This window comes from Amphibalanus amphitrite, unplaced genomic scaffold, assembly GCF_019059575.1.
Source record: "Amphibalanus amphitrite isolate SeventyFive unplaced genomic scaffold, NRLGWU_Aamphi_draft 000175F_arrow, whole genome shotgun sequence".
Taxonomy (NCBI): domain Eukaryota; kingdom Metazoa; phylum Arthropoda; class Thecostraca; order Balanomorpha; family Balanidae; genus Amphibalanus; species Amphibalanus amphitrite.
The window spans coordinates 563,391-587,172 of NW_024881670.1; the positions used below are offsets into that span (position 1 = coordinate 563,391).

The 23,782-nt window shown below is 48.2% G+C and overlaps 1 protein-coding gene across 1 annotated transcript in view; it reads right to left on the reverse strand.

Moving 5' to 3' along the window:
- LOC122383889 (anoctamin-8-like) overlaps positions 1-23,782 on the reverse strand; it is a 60,639-nt gene that overhangs the window by 23,928 nt on the left and 12,929 nt on the right. The window contains exons 3-7 of the mRNA XM_043370734.1: positions 12,151-12,236; positions 9,674-9,831; positions 7,987-8,125; positions 5,593-5,689; positions 5,120-5,236 (exon numbers count right to left, since the gene is read on the reverse strand). Of these exons, the coding sequence (XP_043226669.1) occupies positions 5,120-5,236; positions 5,593-5,689; positions 7,987-8,125; positions 9,674-9,831; positions 12,151-12,236 (597 nt within the window). The remainder of the gene's footprint in view (positions 1-5,119; positions 5,237-5,592; positions 5,690-7,986; positions 8,126-9,673; positions 9,832-12,150; positions 12,237-23,782) is intronic.

Here is a 23,782-nt window from a genome sequence, read left to right on the forward strand (position 1 = left end):
ATGAAAAATCTTAATTTGACTAAAACCGTAATGATTCCAAAAGATTCCCCGTAATAGGCCCTTCAAACTAATGACGTAAGATATTGTGATTCTTTTGAAAAGTGAATAAAATAAAGATGCAAGGCACACACTCGCTTTCAGCTTACGTTTACGTCATAAAATTCATCGCTACAAAGATGATATTCACAAACAATCGTATCGTAAAATTATGTGAGGCAGAAAAAAATGAACATTCTTTTGAAAAAACTTCAGACTTTTAAATTTCCAGTTTGATTTTTTATTTATTTTCATTATACTCGAAGGAAGAACGCTTAGCTCATTTGTTATGTGAAAAGACGTCACGAGTTCTATTTAGATACTGAATAATCATTTTGAGGGAAATATCCAAGGCCATTCCAATTGATATTTCGCTTCCCATCGCTTCCGCAGGCTGTTGAATATTTTTATACTTTTGTTTATCCCCGCGTTCGATGTCTCTCGGACGACGAAGATTCTACGTCGTCCGGCCAATCCCGTTCAAGGTCAGCGGGGGCTCGGCTGCGGTTATAGAACGTGATTGGCCGGACGGCGTAGAATCTTCGTCGTCCGAGAGACATCGAACGCGGGGTATATCTCAGTTTATTTTATCAAATATTTCTTTCAATGGATTGAAATACCTTTACCTAACCAAGCCACATGTGTCAGTATCATCTTTTATTGTTTATCAATTAATTGTGTTAGCTGGAAACTGGAAAGCCTCATGGTTGTCTAATGCAAGATTGTCTTATCTTTCTAGTTGAGGTTTATTTGCCATTGGGTCTACAGTGCAGGGATATTTCTATCTCGCACTCCTCTGAGATGCAAAGATAAGAATTTGTTATCTCTGCATCCCTCTGAGATGCAAAGATAAGGTCTCGAGGGTTCATAGCCAAAAATCAAGACTTCAAGTGATGATGGGTCAATGACCGAACGACAATTTTATTGATTGTTTATGAATGAAACTTATGAAATAAGAACAAACTACTCTGAATCTATTTTTACATAGATGAATACATTTAAATATAATGTTTAATTAAATAAGAATAAACCTCAACATAGAAAGATATAGGATTCCTCATGGCTCACTCGTGGAAGATCGGATATCTTTTCCTCGCGTGTTACAGAAAAACCTCGCTCCTTCGTCGCTCGGTTTTTCAGTAACCCGCTTGGAAAAGATATCCTTATCTTCCACTCGGAGCCATGAAGAATCCTCTATATCATTATGTAGAATGTAAATTCTAACATGAATTGTGATGTGGTACCTAGGTACCTACTACCTAGTAATGTATTCTTCATTAGTCATTATTTTGACTTACCTCTATGTTAATTACGAGCGAGCGAGCGCAGCGAGCGAAGCGAAGTCTTTTCAATATAACGGAAAAATCTCAGTATGAGCGGCCCGGCCCGGCCCGGCCCGGCCCGGCCTGTAACGCTTTTGAGAGGCTTATATCTCAGCAACCGCTGGACCGATTGGCCTGCGGTCTTTTTTGCTGGGTAGCCCCATCCCTTCTACCCCGTAATTGACTACCTTTGATACATCTCAGTGACCGCCGTGGCACGTGCCACGTGAAAAGTCAAGGGTGTTCAAGCAGTTTTGCAAAAGTAATGATTTTGAGAGGCCCATATCTCAGCAGCGGCTTGAGCGATTGTCTTGCGGTCATTTTTATAGGGCAGCTGCATCCCTTCTACCAAAGGTCGGATACTCTTCATCTATGTGAGTGACCCCCACTGCACGTGCAAAATACAACAATAAGAGGTGCCAAATTTGTTCCCATTTCAGTAACTCGGTAATTACTGGGGCGATTTCGCTGAAACTTGGCATACAGGTAGGCACCCACCAGGCAATGCATTCCCATGTGTTGCGGTTAGGGTGCTACTGCACGTGCGCACGTGCAGGGGGCGTTTCCAGATCTCGAGAACGGCTGGGCCGATTGCGCTCAAATTTGGTACACGGTTGGGGACCGGTTAGTAGGGTGCCGTGCAAAAGTCATTTTGGACCCCGTTTGCACGTGCGCACGTGCAGAATGCCGCTTCCAGATCTCAGGAACGGCTGGGCCGATTGCGTTCAAATTTGGTACACCGCTAGCGACCGGTTAGAAGGGTGCTTTGCACAAGCCCGTTGGAAGTACCCTCTCGCCCTTCTGCACGTGCAGGGCTCACTATCTCGCTCGCTCGTTCTTCGCCCAAAAGGCGTTTTACTGGTTGTTAATGCAAATTTTTCTGTTGGTATGTGAACAATCTTCATGTCACACAATTCTCTCAAGTTGTGACCGTCATGAGCCTCCTTTATTTTGTATTCTGTATAATGTAACTGGATGCCTTTACTAATATGGCCTTTGTATAAGATTGTTTGTTTCTAACCATACTTTGGTATTCATAACTTCTTATGAAAGAAAGTTGTTAACATTTTGAGCACCTATGAGCTATGATCCCAATGGATCTCACGACAAAATTGGGGAGCCAGATCTATGATCCGAGTGGATCTAGCGACAAAATTGAGGGGTCAGATCTATGTTCCCAGTAGATCTCTCGACAAAATTGAGGGGTTGGATCTATGATCTGAATGGATCTCGGATCGGGATCCATGAGATCGGATCTCAGATCCATTTTTCCGGATCCAAGCACATGTCTGCTTTAAACACACGAAAATGTTTCGAAGCCGTATTGAGTCTGCTTACCAGTATCTTGCGAATGGTGAACATGTAAAATCAGTAAAAACGACTGCAGCGCGCTCATATATAAGTATGCTAGCAATGCCACAAAGTCCAATGAATATTACGCCGTCAAATAAAATATGTCAAAGCATGACTTAACATTTTCTCGGAGACACAAGCCTATGGATTATTGATGATAGGATGGATAAATTGTCGCGTGATATTAAACTCTGTTCAAGCAATATCTCTCGGGACAGTTTTATGTTCCCAAATGACCCATTTGAAATTGAGGGCACTTTGAGCAATATCCGCAACGTCTTGGACAGCATCAGTGCATTCCGCCGAGCTGATAAATTGTCCACGCAAAGTATCAACCAAATATCACATCACTAGCAAAAGCTTGTGAAACTCTAACTAGGGTATGTGATAAAATGTCAGTTTACGCAACATATAACCACCATAATACCGTATCTTACGCAAAGTCGGGAAACAGCCCATCGGAATCCTCACCCTCACAGCTTCTCGGCGCACCTTGGGTGATTGTTATACAACCCGGTGTGAATATTCCCAGCCGGGCCTGCTCGACGGGTGCCGACCATCATTCAACACGCTGCGTTATGGTGGCGTCGGCCACTAATCCAGGCACATACATCAGCGCTGGCTCTGACCTGACCGGCACCGGCCGGCGACCACGCCGAGCGGGCTGAACGACGATAACATAGCGTGCCTTTGGTGGGTATTGGCGGATAAAACACAGGGCTACGACAGCCTGTCACATGAATATTTTTATAATAGGACAAATTTCGGGAGCACATGCACAATAGTAGAACACGTCCTTGAGATACCAATGCTTGGTCGTACTTATGTCTGCTAAAATTGTGAGCCACGTCCCTCTCAGTTTCTCTTGAACAGACTTCTTCGACCATGGACTCGCAAAAAGGAAGTCAAGACAACAGACTCCAAAAGCAGATATGAGCCCAAGACCATCTACCCCACATAGATACAGCAGCTGCACTCAGCGCGAGAGATCGAAGCACCGGCAAAGTGCTATTTTATATTCTAGGCACTTCGCCAAGACCATGGACAACAAAAGCCGGTTTATTACTCGATTTATGTTCGATCAGAAATTTATGAGTCTAGCTGCCACCGTCATATTTCGTCGAACGAAATAGTTCAGACACTAAAAACCAGTAGATATGAAAAACATGGGCCACACAACACAAGCAGTCTACATATGGACCGATGAGAGTCGGAAAATTGGCACAACACCAACACAAATCATCAATTCTTCGGCATTTCCAGAGCAACACATCTTATCATAAGACTCGCATCGAATCCCTTGCGGGCTGCCTCACGTTCTTTGTCGCCCAAGTGGCACAATCGCCGAACTCCGACGCTAAAATGGCACCGCGGCCCACGCAACTGCACGGCGACCCGAGCTGCGTCGCCAGAGCGGCACAGCTGGCAGCTTCCCACCAAACAAACTCGGAGGAGGGCCTCGCTCGCCACACGGCGGCCCGGCTGATTCCGTTTCCATGATTCGATTTCCCGCTGCCCCGCCCGGCCAGCCCAGCAGCAGCGGCGGGGGCTAGCCGTTCCCAGAGTTCTGACGCAGTTTCTTCTGTCTATAGCCAGTCCCAGTTTGAATACTCGTACATGCTAAGAGCATTCATCACATAGGAAACTCGAAGTTGAGTCTTTGGTGCAGCTTTTCCGCGTCGCGCTTTCCTCAGATCTACGAAATTTGTTTACGCAAAGCAATCGCAAAGCGCGCTTGAGCTTTTGAAGTGAACTGAATGGCATCATACGGCCAGCCTTATTTAAATCTAACATCAAATACCACGAATCACGATATCTCGATTCAACAACCATTTTAAAACCAAATGAGCGATAAATCGCTTTCAGTGGTGAGATTGTCAAACATCAACTAGCCGGCACGCTTCGCCAACTCGTCAGCAAACTTAAACTTTGAGCCGCTTCATTGACCTTACTTTGTTGCCAATGAAAATGCTGTCTCGCGGTCACAGCGTGCCTTCAATCATTGAACTTTGGCCGGGGTTTGGGTCGCCAAGTTTGTCTCGGAGGAAATGTCATTCCCCTGGCGGGCAGCTGACCTCCAATAACCGGACTCAGCTGGTTAGGGGGGTCTCGAGAGGATAGGGCGGGGGGGGGGGGGGGGTGGGCGACGGAGGCGGGGTCTGACGATTCCACTGGGCAGCTGACACTAGCCTTGAGATAACATTTTCTTTGAAAACACTGTACTTCCAAACTATAACACTCTTTGTATGGCATGAACATGAATATTTTGCTCATCAAAAAATTACGGGTCGATATCATTTTAGTAACTTCTTCTTTCTCTGTGAAAGCAGAGAGCCAGAGAGCGGCAGAGCCCTGAGGGACCAGCTCACATCGCTTATCAGATTGAATCCCGGCCCGTCCCTCCTTACCGAGCGGCTGAGTTTTGGTGAAGGCTCGCACCCAGGACGTGTTGAGTCGCTTCAGCTTGGGCAGGTCGTGTAGCGGGAACATTTGAGAGACGATACCACGCGACAGACACTTTGGAACTGCCGGCAAAGTAGCGCAAGGTGTCACAAACAGAACGCACATGACGATTCGCCGCACATTTTCACAGGATATTAGTAGGAACAAGCTCAGTGTCATGGCCATGCGCTGGCCGTGAATTCAGCCATCGCCAACCAGCCTCCCCGATAGCCACACACATATCGTAGTATTATGAGTAGCAACGTGGCTCTCGCGTGACTAATAATCGCCACAGACGGCCGACAAATATTGACCACCCAGAGAATCACTGCCGAGCGGGCCTATTAATACAGGCGTGAGAGCCGACGAGTCGGGCACGACACCCTGACACGCACGGCCTATGGAAGGGCCGGGGAGTGGGTGGTAGGTGGGTACTCACTGATGGCCTGACCCTCGATCAGCTTCAGACCGCACACCTGCTCACTGCGTGCTGCCCGTAGGTTGTTGATCATACAGAGCACCAGGGACTGTCTCTCCTGTGGAAGGGAGGGGCATGGGTTACTCCGGCTGCTCTCTAGAGACCGAAATAGTTCATAACAGGCTGTTCAGGCAACGGTGTTCATAATGCTGAGGAACAATGCTAATGAGGAAGAGGATAAGCAGGAGAGGGAAAGGAAGAAAAGTGAAGAGGAAGTGAAGAGGATGACAATTGAACTTTGAAAGAGGAGAGGGATAAAAGGAGATGAGAGGAGAGGAGAGGATGAAGAGAGGAGAGGAAAAACGAGAGCAGGAGAGGAGAAGAGAATAACAGAGCAGGGGAGGAGAGAGGTAGCCAATTATCATCCGACCACGCCCGTCAATCCCCACGCAATCTCCACCGGCCAGCGCGCCGTCCCTAAGACGGCAGATGACAGGAGACCGGGAGAAGACAGGGGAGAGGGAGCCAGTATGTGGCGCAGAAAAGACAGAAAAGGCAAACAAAAAACAATTCGTGAACGTGGTCAGTAAATAGCATTGGTGAGGGTGATGTGTTCACTGTGGCAATGGACAATTTGTGTGATTTAATAGCACTTAGCCAAGCAATTAGATATACCTGATCATTGTCGCCCGTCAATATTGTTAAGCCTTACGCAATAACAGCGCTAAAATCATTGTTGCTTCGTTTTATAATTTTCACAATCATTGCTATGTCTGGAACGGATTTCGGAGTTCCCATTACTAGCCCCATTGTGAGACTGTCGCGGGTTCCCGGACAGGCCCGACGGCGGCACCACGCTCTATTTAACCGACTGAGGGCTGTCTTCTGAGTCGTCCCGGCCGTTACATTCGTCCGCCCGCGCGGCGCCCGCGGCGACCGCAGCTCCGACATTAGCCTCGGCCCTTCTGGAACGGCCCGGCCCGGCCCGGTCGCCGCCATAACTCTCCGGGGCTCAGACGGCCGGCACGCCGGGTAATCGGATTCGGTTCGATCCGGGAGCCGTCTCAGGGGCACGCCTCCGCAGGTCGAGCGGACGGACACGCACGTCCACACGCGCATACGGTCACTGGTCGGAAGAGCGCCGCACCACGCAGTCGGGACACGCCCCAGGGTCTGAGTATATTGGTCCCTCGACTCGCTAAGCCCCATAAAGCCCGCTTCAGAGGCGGTGCCGCGGCGGAGGCACCGCTCGAAGGAGGCGCTTTTCTCCACCACGTCGCCGTCAAAAATCCTCCACTCGCCTGGTGAGGAGGCAACGGCCGCCTCTACATACAAATGGCGCTCGTCGGCTGCCCCGACACGCATCAGTTTCCCTCTCCACTTCCCGGGGAAGATCCACGTCGCCCTCCATTCCACCGCAGACCAAACCAGAGCCAAAATCCTGATTTTTACGTGGGCTCACCAAGAAATTCGGGAACCAATCGGTGCCTATTTGGCAACAAAGCATAAAAAGAAATGAGAATGACATCATCAACTTTTCAAACATGGAACGCACACGACATATCCCCTGTTTTATGCTCATAGCGACGTATGCTCAGTCACTGGCTGTGCGTTTCCCAATTTGTCCGCCGCAGCCATATATGAGTCACGTGTCGCGATAAACTAGCCAGTGGGCTATCAAGGCCCGGCTCAACGGGCCCTCTGCAGCGGCGCCGCCAATAGGAAATAGGGCTGGAGCTGTGCCAAGCGGCCCGAGCCAAAACAAGGGGTGGGCGGACCCAAGTCAACTCCCGGCAGTGGAAACGGGCCCCACTGGCTCGGAAGTGGCAAACAAGCTGGACACTTTGCCAGAGAATAGAAACGAGGACATTACTACAGTCCTCTCAAACATCTCTCGTCTTGACAATAAAAACTTTGAAGATAATAACGTTAATATCATAGAGCAATACATCTGTTACGACATCCAAGCGACTTTGTCAAAGTTTTTTACATTGGTCATTCGTTCATGGCATGTCAAATCTCAGATAACCTGAGAAACGTTCATTTGTGAGCTTTCAATAGTAAACCTGAAAAGTGTGACGTTTTCAACGAATACAGTGAAGTGCAAAGAACAAGACGCAGAATGAAATATTATAAGACCTTGATAAATAACGGTGTCAGGGTTTTACAAGATGACGTTTTTCAGTACCTGACACATATTGATCGAAATCCGCTACATAAAAACATACATCCGTCCTGATTAGAAAGCACTTCGACGCTCACCAAGAACAATTGTTAAAACGAAATCGAACATGGTGTCGCGAGAGTCAAACTAGTTCTGGCGCAACTTAATTTAGTTCAACCATTAACATCTTCCGGAACTAATTTCGCCGCCTAGCCGACGACCGTTTGGGACAGCTCTGCTGTCGTGCCCACCTGGTTAGTAAGGAACGACTCCTTGTCCTCGAACCCCTCGAAGAAGCCGGCGTTCTGCAGGGTGAACTCCTTGAATCCGCCGCCGTGCTCGGACGTCATCCGCTTCGGCAGCTCCGTCAGCTCGGCCCACTTCAGCAGGCTGCGCGGAGAGGAGGAAGGGCGAGTCAGATGACAGGTCAAAGGGCGGTACAGTTTCTCTAATAACGATAAAAAGCATATGTATGTTATCTGCTTAACTGTTCATAGCGTTTAGGAAGACAACTTTACCACTGTTCTCATCACGAGTACACACATCTACATATGAGTCAGTCACAAACTTCTCAATAAATATAGAGAATCTGAGAGTCAGTGGAACATATGGGCGCACCGCGCAAGATGATCTTAGCAGTCAGCGTGCCATCAAACCCTTATGATAAAAAATAAGCCAATGTAGACCAGTGATTCTTGCTCTCCCCGTCCTATGCCCACCGCCGTCACAGCCAGAGACCGTCGCCACCAAGCCACAGCGCGGCGGCCACACGCTGCGGCCGTGATCAGCAAGACAGGTGACATATGAGCTCAATCTGAGCCCGGAGGAAATATCGGACCGGCCGCCGCGCACCACAATGGACGACTGCTGCTACCGACATTGGCCAGTGCGACCCCGCCCGGTCCACTCCAATTTGGGTGGGCAGAAAAGAGCAGTGGGCAGGCGGGAAAGGGAGAGAAGGGTAGAGGTATTGGGGCTAGTCTCGCAATGCATGTAAGAGGTAAGATAATTCGGGTGCAGATTCGGTTAGATTGTGCTGGAATCATGTTGCGTTTGGAGCTAACCCAAGCTTGTTTCTAGCGTGGGTAAATGGCGTTATTATATTTACGACGACTAACTGTCCAGCAGCTCTGTGGACTTCAAAGTGTCCTGCTGTTAAAAACGAACCTGACAGTGACACGAAAAAAGGGACACGAGCGCACCGGTGAAGGAGGGAGTAATGAACGAAGCAAACACAATTATGGTGAGAAAAAAATAGCGAGTCACGCAACAGTGGCGACGCGAACTAAACCGACGCGACAGCCACGGCCCAAGACAGCGTGGAGGGGAGGCTGACGTTCCTGGGCTCGGCCGCGGAAAGAAACGCATTGCCGTGGCGTGTTGAGCGCTTCGTAGGGAGTCTGCATAAGATGTTGGTATTGTTGTGTTGTTAGTATTCTTGTTGGTAGGGCTGTAATGCGTTATTGGTGGGACTGTGATGTGTTATCGGTGGGATTGAAATGCGGTATTGATGGGGCTGCGATGTGAAATTTAACGTAACTGTGGCGGTTTCCGTCTGACCTCCGCGTTGTGGCCGTCACGTCAGTCCGTACGTGTTGTCGGCCAGATAACGGGAGCATGCTTTGTCACTGATGACGGAACTGTGGCGGGTTCAGTCTCACCCCTGAGTGGTGGCCGTCACATAGAGTCGGTACGTGTTGTCCGGCAGTGTTCAGGGATTGTGATGGATCACTGAGGTTATTGTCGGTATTGTGACGAGTTCCATCTCACCTCTGGGTGGTGGCCGTCACATTCAGTCGGTACGTGCTGTTGGCCGGATGCAGCGACTGTGTTGGGTTCAGTCTCACCTCTGGGTCGAAGCCGTCACATATAATCGGTACGACTTGTCGGCCGAGTGTTGGGACTGTGACGTGTTGTTGTTGGGACTGTGAGTCTTACCTCTGTGTGGTGGCCGTCACATATAGTCGGTAGGTGTTGTCGGCCGGGTGCTGTCTGGCGGTGACGATCAGGTCGGTTCGCTGTCGTATCCGGCTGATGAACCACTCGACCGTCTCCTCAGAGGTCCGAGCGGGAAATGTCACCAGAACATCACAGTCCTGGGGAGAAAGTCAGCAAAACGTCACCAACACGTCACAGCCCTGGGGAAATAATCACAAGAATGTCACCAGAACGTCGCAGTCCTGCTGAAAATAATCTCAACGCCTCGCAGTCCTAGGGAAAAGATAAGCGATTGTTCTCCTACCACCCGACTAAAAAAAACGACCAAAGCGACACACCCGGCCAACCAAAAGGTCAAGAAAACCACAATGACAGCATTCCCGCCGCTTCTTCGCTAAGATTATGGCTAGTTTCAGGCTAAAGCTAATCGAAGCAAGCAAGAAAAAACTGCGTCCGGTCGTACCGACTTATAACAGCGCGCCAGTCGATATTAGCTGCCAAATGTCGTCACGGCGTTTTGGCCTCTGATTCCCAGAGTCACCCCTCCACCCCCTCCCCTTCACCGACAGGCTGTCACCGATCGTGACGACCTGGCGTGTGGCTCCGCCGGTTCGTGTGACACGCCACCCCATCGATGTACTACGATGATGACAGACGAGTGACAGGTCAGGTTCCACGCGCCATGACACGACTTTCTCGCATGAAGGAAATATGACAAATTTAGATATAGGAACGTAGTAAAGCGCTGAATACGTCCAAGCGACGTACGAAGTCGGGATGTTTCTCTAAAGTAACACATTAAATGCAAATTTCACTGGTCATCCATAATTATGATAGGCAATAAAAAATTATCGTTACGAAGTGCCGCATTGGCAGATGCCACGATTACGCGCGGCCCCTTCCAACCGACTGTAGTAATCGGACCATCTCCCCTCCCTTTTTTGCCACTGACGGCTATACGCAGACACTGATTGATGAGGCGGATGATCAGTGTCAGTGTGTCCACCCGCGTGAGAACGATGTAATCACAATATCGCGAGCGTATCCTAGTCTGAGCAGCGAATCAAACGCCGACTCCGTTGCGGATACCACGCCTGCGTGTCGCGGCTAGCCTGCAATCATCCTACCATCCCACCATCCCGGTCTCTCAGTAACCGTCTCAGCGCAGCCAGTTCCGGCGCAGACCCAGTTTCCCGACCGACCGAGCGGCACGGTGAGCACCCCGCGGCGCCGGCGACGGCGGCGGGCCGTCCGGTCAGGCCGACAATGCCCGCCGGCCGGCCGCTCCCCGGGCCTTTGTGCGTCCCCGGGACGGCCGCCACGCCACAATGCACCCATATCGACAGACGGAGAAAGGGCTGTCACACGGCGCCGCCCACCACGCAAAACACATCAGCGACGCAGCCAAATGTTTTTTTGTGGAACACTATCTTTGGTGGCATGAGGAAAAAACGTTTATATTTGTCCATCATTATTGTCTACGCCGCAGGCTTGCTCTCTCACTATCGCAAATCAATAGCTATGTATGCACATGCACAATCTATCCCGACTCGCGTATTTCTCGACGGACAAGCGCACTGGAGTAGCACCGCTAATTCCAATTAGGCAAACGAGTAAACAGCCTGCTCCCGCTCGGCCGGCCGGCGCGGCTGCGGCCGTATCGGACTATTGAGCTGTATTGGCGTGGCTGATGGTCTGTACGTGCTCGCACTCTGCCGCCAGGCGAGCCGCCATTGAGCGGTTCCACCCCGGCTCTCGACGCCGCCCGCTTCTGACGGGCGCTCCATGGCGTTGAATTACTCCGTAGTTATCATACAATCGCCACAACGGCTGCTTGGGACAGCCAGAACGGATTATAGTCCAATGCAGACCGGAGGTCCAGAGCCCAGGGCTGAAAGCGCATTACTTCATCAGAGCGTGGCCATGGCAACCTGGCGAGCATTCGAACTAACATTACCGACTCGTGTACGTGAGGCCGTCGACTGACTGCGCGCATGCCTGCGTTGGAAGGTCAGCGAGAGTATGACCGTCGGTCGGTCGGTACCCCCTCGCTCCGCCCCCCCCCCCCTTCTCGGGGCGGCCACTCCATCACCAGACCCGAGCCGTCGCTCGCGCAGACAGACCAACGACATGTCGAGGTGACCGAGTGGCCGCCAGTCGATACCCGCTCCATGTCGACAGGCCGGCTGGGCCGGGGGCAGTCGGCATACGCGCCGGGAGTCGGGGTAGGGCAGCTCTACTAAATTCTCAATGTGCTGGGAAATGTACGAATAATTGAATGGAATTGTATTGAAGCACCGATTTTGCGTTGGATCTAGCAATTACTATAAATACTTTACATGCCAAATGACGCTGTAATTTTGAGTCAGAGAGGATCAAACTACCTGACTGTATTTTATTCACTATTATTACCACCCGAAGCAAGCCCGGAAATACGATGCGATGTTTTCACTGACGTCCGATATTAGGACACCTACCTCTGTGGGCACCTCCGTCATCCACAGTGACTTGGAGGTCATCAGGTGACCAGCCTGTGGAATGCGTCGACGCAGCATCTTGCCGGCTGCCAACAACAGGGAGGGGAGGACGACGTCAGACGCACGTCACGGTCAAATACACGCATACAAGCACGCCGGCGCAGAATAACACTGTCAGAGTCAGTGAGTCAGTAACGTGATGCTCGGCTGAATCTATCAGTGGCCTAACGCTCCGTTTTTCAACGCCTTGACGCTCCCTTGTGCCAGTGAAGTATCATAGCAGCTGCTACCAGTTAGACGCAACTGGTGATCATGTTGTAGTGCACAGAAGAGTAACACATACAATGACATTTCAAGATCCTTGTGTAAAAAAATGTTTTATCAAGAAGTCACCATCATTTTCAAACTTCGCTGACTATTTCACTGAAGGTAAAACACGAATGATGATTGATGATACCATAAAATATATTCCAGGAACACGTGACAGTGCAACGCCCCAAGTTTAAACGAATTGCACTCTCAAAAAAGGGACATATCACATCGTCAGCATACAACCACCCTTGTCCATTGGGCTGCATGTGGCTAACCATCTGAACAGGGGGTTCCTTTCAACCAAGACCTTTGATTGAACCGTGGTACCCAATTCAACAATGGCCGTAACCGTTGCAATGCTGCTCGTGCAACTCAATTCAATTTAAAGGGCTCCCCTAATATAAATGTACTATAACATGCATTCCTCGGACGATTGCCCATCTAAAAACCAAGTGGATAAGCGAACCTAGCAAGGCGGCACAATCCAAAAGATTCAACAAAACAGCAACTGGACTAATGCGAAAAGCACGCACTAGGGCGATCGTTTACTAGAGAAGGCTGGAAATGAAACGTCCACTGCAGTTTCATTAGAAGGACATATCACAGCAATTTGTCATCTGCGTGGCAAAATTAAAGCCAGATGTCAAGCGATGAAACAAACGATAAGTGGTGCCGCCAAAGTTCTGATCGTGTAATCAAGATCAGCACTGAAATTGTTCCCCAATTAAACACCACAAAAGGAGCAGGCAGAATAAACAAATGTGTATTGATCCTGAGAAACACCGATTCAATGAAAGTTATGCTCAGCTCAACACACAAACCAAATTGCATCACTAGAAGTTTGCATCACAAATCACCGAGACAATACAACCCAGCTTCAGTCTAGCGTGATCAACCCGAAATACAGACACTTCAGAACGGTAGCATGCCATCACCCGGATGATCCGAGCCAACGCGGGCGTATCATTAGCATGTCGCTCAGGCTGGCTATAGAGAATTAACTGTCCCGATTACACAGCGCAATTTCGAACTTCGCTCAAACGCTCCACAGTTCACTAAGAGCGCTATTTGGCAGTCAGATGGCAATTATGGCGGAAATCGGGGCCATTGACGATCGGAGCGACATTCACAACGAACAACGGTCTGGCACAGCAGTGGCATTTGCCCGCCGCGACCAAATCAGCCGGGGAACGGGCAGTCGGACCGAGATTAAATCGGGCGGCGCTTCTGTGCAGCCACGGCGGCCGACGCGGCCGATATGCGACTGGCTCGGCCGGCCCGGGACCGCCTATAGCTGCCCCCTCCCTCCCCCCCCCCCCACTGCTGCAGTCACAACGGCCGAACAGAGCTGGATATAGCCGGGGTTGGAGCTGGGAACTATGTTGGACCTGATGAGCATACGCGGCTCACTTCAGACAGGCTGTTTAGTGATGAGCAGACATGTGCTTGGATCCGGAAAAATGGATCTGAGATCCGATCTCATGGATCCCGATCCGAGATCCATTCAGATCATAGATCCAACCCCTCAATTTTGTCGAGAGATCTACTGGGATCATAGATCTGACCCTTCAATTTTGTCGCTAGATCCACTCGGATCATAGATCTGGCTCCCCAATTTTGTCGTGAGATCCATTGGGATCATAGCTCATAGGTGCTCAAAATGTTAACAACTTTCTTTCATAAGAAGTTATGAATACCAAAGTATGGTTAGAAACAAACAATCTTATACAAAGGCCATATTAGTAAAGGCATCCAGATACATTATACAGAATACAAAATAAAGGAGGCTCATGACGGTCACAACTTGAGAGAATTGAGTGACATGAAGATTGTTCACATACCAACAGAAAAGTTTGCATTAACAATTAACATAGAGGTAAGTCAAAGTAATGACTAATGAACAATACATTACTAGGTACCTACCACATCACAATTCATGTTAGAATAACACCGAACAAATAGTGCATGTACAGGTCTCGCGAGATTAAACGGTAGGTTTTGCACTTTTACATTTCCAGTTATATCTCAGAAACTAATCGATCTACGATGAAGCCACTTTACACGATCATGGCCGGCTTGTTACCCAACAAGTCGATCGCATCTTCAACACTTAAAAGCTTAAGACGACGAAGATATAGCCTGAAGTACACTAAATTTTCTAGGTGCAAAACCTACCGCTAAAACCCGCGAGACCTGTACATGCACTATTTGTTCCGTGTTTTTCTACTTGTCTCTATCAATATACATTTGTCATGTTAGAATCTACATAATGATATTGATAAGACAATCTTGCATTAGACAACCATGAGGCTTTTCAGTTTCCAGCTAACACTATTGATTGATAAACAATAAAAGATGATACTGACACATGTGGCTTGGTTAGGTAAAGGTATTGAAAGAAATATTTGATTAAAAAAAACTGAGATATAAACAAAAGTATAAAAATATTCAACAGCCTGCGGAAGCGATGGGAAGCGAAATATCAATTGGAATGACCTTGGATATTTACCGTAAAATGATTATTCAGTATCTAAATAGAACTCATGACGTCATTTCAAATAACAAATGAGCTAAGCGTTCTTCCTTCGAGTATAATGAAAAGAAATAAAAAATCAAGCTGGAAATTCAAAAGTCTGAAGTTTTTTTCAAAAGAATGTTCATTTTTTTTCTGCCTCACATAATTTTACGATACGATTGTTTGTGAATATCATCTTTGTAGCGATGAATTTTATGACGTAAACGTAAGCTGAAAGCGAGTGTGTGCCTTGCATCTTTATTTTATTCACTTTTCAAAAGAATCACAATATCTTACGTCATTAGTTTGAAGGGCCTATTACGGGGAATCTTTTGGAATCATTACGGCTTTAGTCAAATTAAGATTTTTCATTGGTCAAACAATAATGACGTAATAAAACAATATTACCAAAACGTGAGCTGTGAATTTCGTTTGTCTTTTTTGGGAGGCTCTCTCATAACGACAGCACGGCATGGCGCCACACTGGCCTTGGCCACACTGACACGTGGCACGATGCCAAAAGTAGGTAATCTGAAGTTGAAGTTGATGCCATTTTTGAACTTGTAATTTTATTAGGAAAGTATTACAGGTTGGTTGCTATTCTTACTGAATCGAAATTGTGTTGCACATACTAATAGCTCATACGAACATTCTAGATTGGGTTTTCATACCTGGTAGAAGTGGATTGCTGGATTATTTTGAGCAAAACTGACCTATTTGGCTTCCAGATTTGATTTCCTAACATCTGTCCATAGGCGGCGGAACAGGGGGGGGGGGGGGGGGTGGCACCAGGGTACAGTGCCCCCCATAGATTTTGGCATTTTAACATTAGCCCTACTGGCGTTGCATGGAAAGAATGGGACCAAAATGAAAATCTGCAGTGCCCCGCTGCCACTGCATCTGTCTGTACTGTTTGTTCATTGAAGTAAAGTGGCTGTAGCTTGTTGATAAGATTGTCATCAGTGCTGTCATGAAAAAGTTACAATTGGTCACAAAAAGTAGCAATGTGCATGTTCTTGGTTTATTTTAAATGTAGTACAAATGTTGTTCATTTAAATTCAAATTTAATGATGATACCTAATGATTACAACAACCATGTCCACAAGTGACAATTCTCAATTGTATTGCACTGTAAGGTGTACAATTATGTAGGATAAGGGTTTCATTGGCTACATGTTGTCGTGAGATCCATACAGATCATAGGTCCTCCACAAATTTTTGCCCGCTGGATCCACAGAGATCATAGATCCGACCCCTAAATTTTGTCGAGAGATCCATTGGGATCATGGATCCAACCCCTGAATTTTGTCGAGAGATCCACTAGGATCATAGATCCAACCCCTCTATTTTGTCGAGAGATCCACTGAGATCATAGATCCAGCTCTCGGATCCATGCACATGTCTGGTGATGAGCATTTGGAAGGTGTTAGTTTCGTATTTTTAAGCAGAGCACCTGAAGACCAATTTAGTACAAAATTAACTGAAACCATCTGAAACACATTTTGATGTGAAACTTAATTTTCAGATTAATTTGGAAGCCTAAACTGAAACAACCTTACTCTGGTACAAAAGGTAGCACTAAACTCAAGGATTTTAGATAGACTTATCTAGAGACCGCAACAGGCTTTGCCCTGTACGAAGTCCAATGACAAATCATCTAAACAATATAACTAGTCGGTTTACTGTCGCCAGCAATGAACCAATTACTGGCGATGCTGATACCCGCTTAGCTGTCGCAGCTTACACATTAAGCGATACCGCGTTGATAGGTAGGGTTTGGAGAACACATTATTTAACGCAGTGGGACTCTCCAAGATTACTTTAACTCGGGACTCCCAACTATCGCTTTCCGGGAGAAGGGAGCGTTCTTCGTTCCTCAGTCGAGTTTCTGTCCTGTCTGATCGACCACTTATTACGCTGTCTTCTTTTTCATTCCTTTTTTTACCGAGACCTGTTGCTCAATACATCATTTGCGAGCCGCCAGATCAGCCATAAATTTCTATGACCTGCCTGTCCGGAAAACATTTTACGCCGTAATGAGTCTGGCAGGCTGAGCGAGGTGTGTCAGGAGAGCCATTCACTGGACGTCTGGTGAGGTTATGTCCCAGTAACGCAGTAGCGTTGGCATTTCTCGGAAAATTCAGCACAGCGCATGTCGTCAGTTCCCGGCTGACTGTCAGCTCCAGGGCCACGGCTGAAGGTCAGAAGCCGCGTGGGAAGTGAATAAGATACATACGAGAAGAGCCAGCGTCTTGACAGGGCGAGACGCGACGTAACTTCTCGGTCTTCTACTGCCAGGATCAGACCACATTTCGGACTAGACCACACCAGCTCGACGCTGTAGACCCACACTACAACCCACCCCACAACGGATTGTCATTTAGCCAATTCAACCGATCACGGTCACTTGGTCACCATTGGTCCGGCATTCTACCAGGAGCTCGTGGTCCAACTCAGCCCTTCTCCCCGCCGCCCACCCCAGTCTCAGTCCCCGCTGATGAGTTTCGGTCCTCCACTGTCCAGTCTCACTCCCCAGCTGTTCAGTCTCAGTATCCTACTGTCCAGTCTCAGTCTCCTGCTGTCCGGTCTCAGTCCAGCGTCGTATATTCTAAGTCCAACGCTCAGCCTCCGTCCCCCCCCCCCCGCTGTTCAGCCTCAGCTCCTTGCTGTCCACCGTCCAGTATCAGTCCGCCGTCGTTTAGTTAGTCTCAGTCCACCGCTCAGTCTCAGTCAACCCGCTATCCAGTCTCAGTCCCCCCACCCGCTGCTCAGTCTCAGTCCGTCGTCGTTTAGTCTCGGTCCGCCGCTCAGTCTCAGTCCTCCCGCTGCTCAGTCTCAGTCCCATGCTGTCTACATAGTCTCAGTCCGCCGTCATTTAGTCTCAGTCCACCGCTCAGTGGCTATTTATCGTCAGACGGAAATGACGGCAGTGGACGCCGGACTGCGGACGACGCCGGCACGATCGCCGAAAACGGTCGCTCTGACGGCCACCGTAACGACAAGAAACATAGCCCGACAGAGGTCTGAACAGAGGAATCCAGCACGGGACAGACAGCCAGCGACGAGCAGACAACAGACAGATAATAGCAGACAGATGGGAAGACACAGCAGTAGGACGGAGGGTGGACGGTGGATACTCGTCAGAGACAGAGGACAGGAGACAGGTGACAGAAGCAGGACAGGATAATACGGTCAGACGGCGAGACAGCTGCATCGAGAGGAGGAAAGCGAAAAGCGACTATTAGAAGACTAGAAGAGAAGAGAACTTTAACCCGCGCCCCGCTGGGGGGGGGGGGGGCAGAATCTGCCCCCCCCCCTTCCGTTTTTCGCCAATAACTTCTAAACACGTTACGCCAGCGACGTCAAACTTACAGTACCTTATCATACATCAATTTCACACGTTACCTGAAAATTTGAGCGAAATCCGTCGGAAAATTTTTGAGAAATTGACGTTTTAGTGACGTCATGTTCGCCATTTTCGCCTCAAAAACGGCAAAATTTCAAACGCCGCTAACATCTTCATTTTTAAAGGAATTAAGACGTAACAAAAAGGTAATACGTGATTCTACTTTCTCTATCAAATGGCTATCTCGGTTTTTTGAAAATTTTGGATTTTGGCCCAATTTTTTTTCTTCAAAAAACTGATTTTTTTTGGGAAAATAATTATAAAATCCAAAATTTTGAGTGTATCGAAAAAAATTGTCAGAGAAGTGGTCTATTTGCACCTACATACCAATTTTTAGATGAATCGGTTCAAAAATGTGGGAGTTATTCAAAATTGTATGACGTCACGACACACAAAAATTTTGAAAAATGATTTTTTTGGAAGTTCTAGACCTCGCACGGAAACAAAAATAGCACCATTCGATTCGCCGTGAAAAACTGCATCAGATAGACACCTTTTTAGGCCTTAACAACCAGCTTCAAAATTTGACCTCACTTGACCTGACCTTGACCTGACCTCGACCTGAAATTCATCCAGAGGTGGTCCATATCACTTATTGAGTGTGCCTATTGAATTCTATGAGTAAAATGACCCATAAAACATGTGTCGCACATGCCCTTTTCTGTTTTTTTTTGTGACCTGACCTGACCTTGATCTTGACCTTTGAATGACATTATATGCAACGAATATTGTCTTGGTAGTCTAAGAACACGTTTTGGGCAATCAGTCTCAGTCCATTCTTCGGCAACTACGGTGCAAGGCCGATACTGTAGAAACTTGCATTTTGTACCCTTGACCTGACCTTGACCTGACCTCTGACCTACTTAAGCAAAAAAATTTGGGCTCTTAAGATCCGCCTTGTTGAGAGCTTTCGATTGCCGTTTTCCCCGTCTTTCTACGACCATTGGTTCGGAAGTTAGACAGATGGGGGGGCAGAATCTGCCCCCCCCCCCCCCCCCAGCAGGGCGCGTATGGCTGAATAGCCCAGCGGGGCGCGGGTTAAAGGGACTATCCCACCTTTACATTAGGTTTGAGTTGAGATAGCCAAGTTTGCGGCGAGGTCCAGAAACCACTATCTATCTTGGTTGCAACCCCCGCGGCCTCGTGGTGTTGAAGAAATTCGTTCCCTTCATTTGAAAATGAGCCCTGCGCAAGGCCCAATCTCTTAACCATTAACGGTAATCTGATGACGTCATTTGCCTTTTGAACGCCTGTTCAAGTGAAGCATCACTTGATTTACGAATAAGCCAATCAGAGACACTTTTGTTATTGTATGAGCCGAGTCATATTTGAGAGCAAATACCTATATTTGCTGCCAAATTTCCCCCACACTGACATGAAGTAAATCCTTCATTACGTCACAGATCCGATCTAAATGACGTCACGATGAAATATAAAAGTCGCAATATCTCAAAAAGTATACGATGAAAACGCGTAAAAACTTGCAGAATTCGTCACAATATCATGAGTAACATTTCCGAATCCTAAACGGCACTTTTTTGAAGGTGGGATGGTCCCTTTAAAGAAAAGCGACTAGAAGCGACTAGAAGAAAACTTTAAATCTATATTATGAAATTACAGAGTTAAAGACAAGATGAGAACAAATAACGGATGGCTGAGGGTGGTGCAGCGGCATTGAAGGGAAAACAGACAGCGGAGGACAGCGGACGGACGACTGGTGATCTCTGGAGACGCTGACATGACATCTCACCTCGGCATGACGACACTGCGACGTCGGGAAAACCGTCCAGACACCAGTCAGGAGAAATTCACGGGTCAGCGGACATCGTTCACCACGGCAGACCAGAGGCTCTGCGCGAGATTATTCCGAAAACAGAGGGGAAACCATGATCCAAAAGGGAGCATGGGCGGAAAATACGGTTCCAACGGAAGCCAGAGGCTATTCCGCCATTGGCATTATTTTCATTGTTTTCGTAAGCACCCACGTGCTGTGCTATTACTGTTATTGTATCAATGAGCTGTCCATGTTTGCAGTACGTGTCGCGTGTGTAATGTCATTTGCGGCCCAACTAGACAGCTATTACCGCCATATGACCCGACAGAAGCGGCAACAATCCGAGCACGTGCCACAGACACCCACGATCACCGATAAACGTTTACGTGACCCCCGGGGCAACAAGATTGCGGTAAGAAATTTAGCGAATGGTTCGGGAATGGACCGTTACCAGTATTTGAAATCAATTGCCAACTGACAGCGCGATAATTGAGAATCGGAAATCGATCATCGGAAACGAGCGAGGCATTACGGAGATTGACTGAAACGCGCGGCTAGAGAGTGTGGTGTGCGTGCTATTTGTGGCTACTCTCCAGAACAGCTCGGCTGATCTCTGGATAGGTTTGGTCTAAGACTGAAATGTGATCCAGCGATTGATGGGCAGACGGCAGAAGTCGAAAAACAGCAGTTGACATAACGTTTGGAGCTCGCTGGCCAAATCCGCCTTTAGCGTTCAAAGCTTTTACTCCAATCAACATAAAACCGGTATCGGGAAGTCCAATATTATTTTGTCATTTTAGCTACTTTTAACTCCAGCGTTGTATTTGCTCTATCCCAGAAAATGTCCCTGCCATTCAGCAAAGTAGTATTAAAAATAAACGCCAGTAGCCTCAAAATCCCCTGACAACAAAAAAAGGCAACACCAAAGCAGCTGCTCAATCACCGTGCTCGCCTGGCCAACCGGCATAACACATACCCGACCGGGTCAAGGTCAATGGCGGAGCCAGTGAGGGGTCAACGGAAAGCGGTTAGTTGCAGCGTTGATATGTGAGCTGCAGTTGGTATTGCCGCCGGCAAATGTCAGTCCAGCGAATGAGATGGAATGTCATAGCATGTCAGCTCGATAAAGCAGAATAATAACCGGGGATGGAAGTACAGAGCCCCAGGAAGTCTGACAAAAAAATCACACAACAGCTTATACAGACAACAGCTTGTACTAATCACTTAAATCTGTAGGTGATGAGGACAGGTAGCTGCATCGGCAGAATTCCTCTTAGCTCCGTCACATCTACTGATATGAGCGTCGGACCAGCACACTCATCCGTACACCAATCGCATTTCCTACCACCTCAGGGTCCCCACCAGACACCAGCCTGGACCGGGCCGTCGGCGCCGACCCTGGAGAGTCATTCCAGCTGACATGTGGGGCAGCGGGGCTCTCAGTCACATGACGACGGCCGAGCACCACGAGAAAAGGCCACCCGGACTATCTTTTGTCTCCAGGACCTCGTGATCAACACTCCGTGAAAACCAGTCGACAGTTATGATGCTGGAAAAGGATTGATTTAATAGTTACATTAAGAACATTTTTTCCTGAGCGATGAAGGTATTTCCAAAATATTACCATCATTAGTCAAGTCCCGTTTGCTGATATGCAAGACATATGACAAGTTAGGACAGCTGGAGCTACTGTTTGGAGCCTGTATTACTCGGGACGTCAATCAGACCTATTTTCAGACGCCATCCGTCAGAGAGACATCCAACTAGCTCCACTGATACCGGCGGAGTTGCGGCGGCGAACACTTCTGACTCCTCTCCAAAGTTGTCCGCGGAGCGAATTAGCTGAGTGGCCGCGCCCCATCCACTGCTGACGCAGAGCCGAGCGATGACACGCTGCCGGCGCCAGATGGCCATTGGCGGCAACCGGGCCACTTGCCACGGATTCCCGGCCGATTTATCAACAGTTCTGGGCCATTTCACCGGCCAGTTTGTCGCGTTATTCGCGATAAAACGTCCTCTCCAGCCTTCAGCGGCCGGCATTGATGGCCCTGTGAAAGCCCTCGCCCAGTGCGACGGCCCGTTTGCATTAGCTGGGTCCGGCTGGTGCTCATGGAGCCGCTATCCGGGGCTCTCTGCAGCCTTCCGCCGGCTAGGAACTGCCGTCAAAGAGACCCCGCTCGTGGTGGAGCCTCCTGCCGGTGAGAGCACGGTGCCCCACCGTCGCGTGATCGCCGGTCGTTTCCGTAACAGGTGCGGGTGCCACAGGTCCTTCGGCCAGTCACCGGGCTCACCTGGCGAGACCGTGCCAGCCACGCGGTGGAACCTCGCTCATTAATCAGGGGAAGTCAGGGCAGAGGAGCGGATCAGGGCGACAGGGACAACCAGGAGCATATTAGCGTCTGACGTAGTTTAGTTTAGTGTCCACCCGACAATTGTCGATATGGTTAGGAGCTTAGCGCGGTCATAAGTTTTGCAAACATTTAGTTTTGAGAAAAGTATAGTCTGGAATTTTTCTACACGAGGAAGTCCCTTTTTCGGCATGCGAGTCACGGAAGTCGGTATTAGCAGAAATCGGTCAAACCAAAGTGAGAATAATAGATATTTACGCCATAGACCCGCATTTCGGTCCACCTCAGCGTCAATCTTAGGTAAAGCGTTGGCTATTTTACCCGTCTGAAGTTTCCGCTAAATAACAAATCGAACGAAATAGAAACGGCAATGAGAGATGAATGTCTGAGAGCCCAGATCAAATCTCGATTTCGTGCTGCCTTTGCATTTCTGAACAGGCCGATGGGACGGAAACCGCCGATCAAAATGTCATCAGCACCCATCGCATTTTCCGCTAAACGAATCACGCGTGCCATCAATAAAGGCTCCGTCGGGGGTGTGATGCTGTTTGGTTTCTGCACCACTGGAATCGTATCGATGAGGTGACAATTTATAGATGCTCAAATCGAACCTCTAGTATTGGTTCGTCGAATATCCAGGGTGCTAGTGCTACGGTAGGCGGCGTAAAACTTCTCACAAGACCCACTTGGCGATATTACCTGCCTCAGGCACTGGTTGTTCACAGAATGTCCATTGTTTAGATGGCTTGCTCCACGACCACTCAAGAGTCGGCTTTGTGTTCGACATGCTACGAATGTCAAGGGTTGCGAGCGTCGGCTGTTGCATTCTTATTGGGAAGACAGCAAAAGCTAGTAAGCAGGAATGTAATCAGTAATAGTATGCACACATATATCATGTATCCAAACTAGAGTTGCAAAATTTCCCTACCGCACTACCGGCATGCCGGTAATTTTTCACTACCGCAGGTTTATTCGTGGTATCTGGCATGTCTTGCCGGTAGCATACCGGTATTTTTGATTTTGTGCAAAAAAAAATTATCAGCAAATGATTCAAACTTTGGACACTAAGAGGCTCTCAAATTGTAGTAACAGCAATATTAGCCACTGCAAGATACATTTTGTGGTAGAAGTTCCATTGCTAAGTGTAGGGGTAACACATGGACCTCAGCATTTCACACAATTCACAGGCTTGGTTATAATTAGAATTGTCAAGAATCTACTGTGGTCTATAAAAGGAAGAATACTCATTCATGTTGCAAAACCACAATAAACTAGTA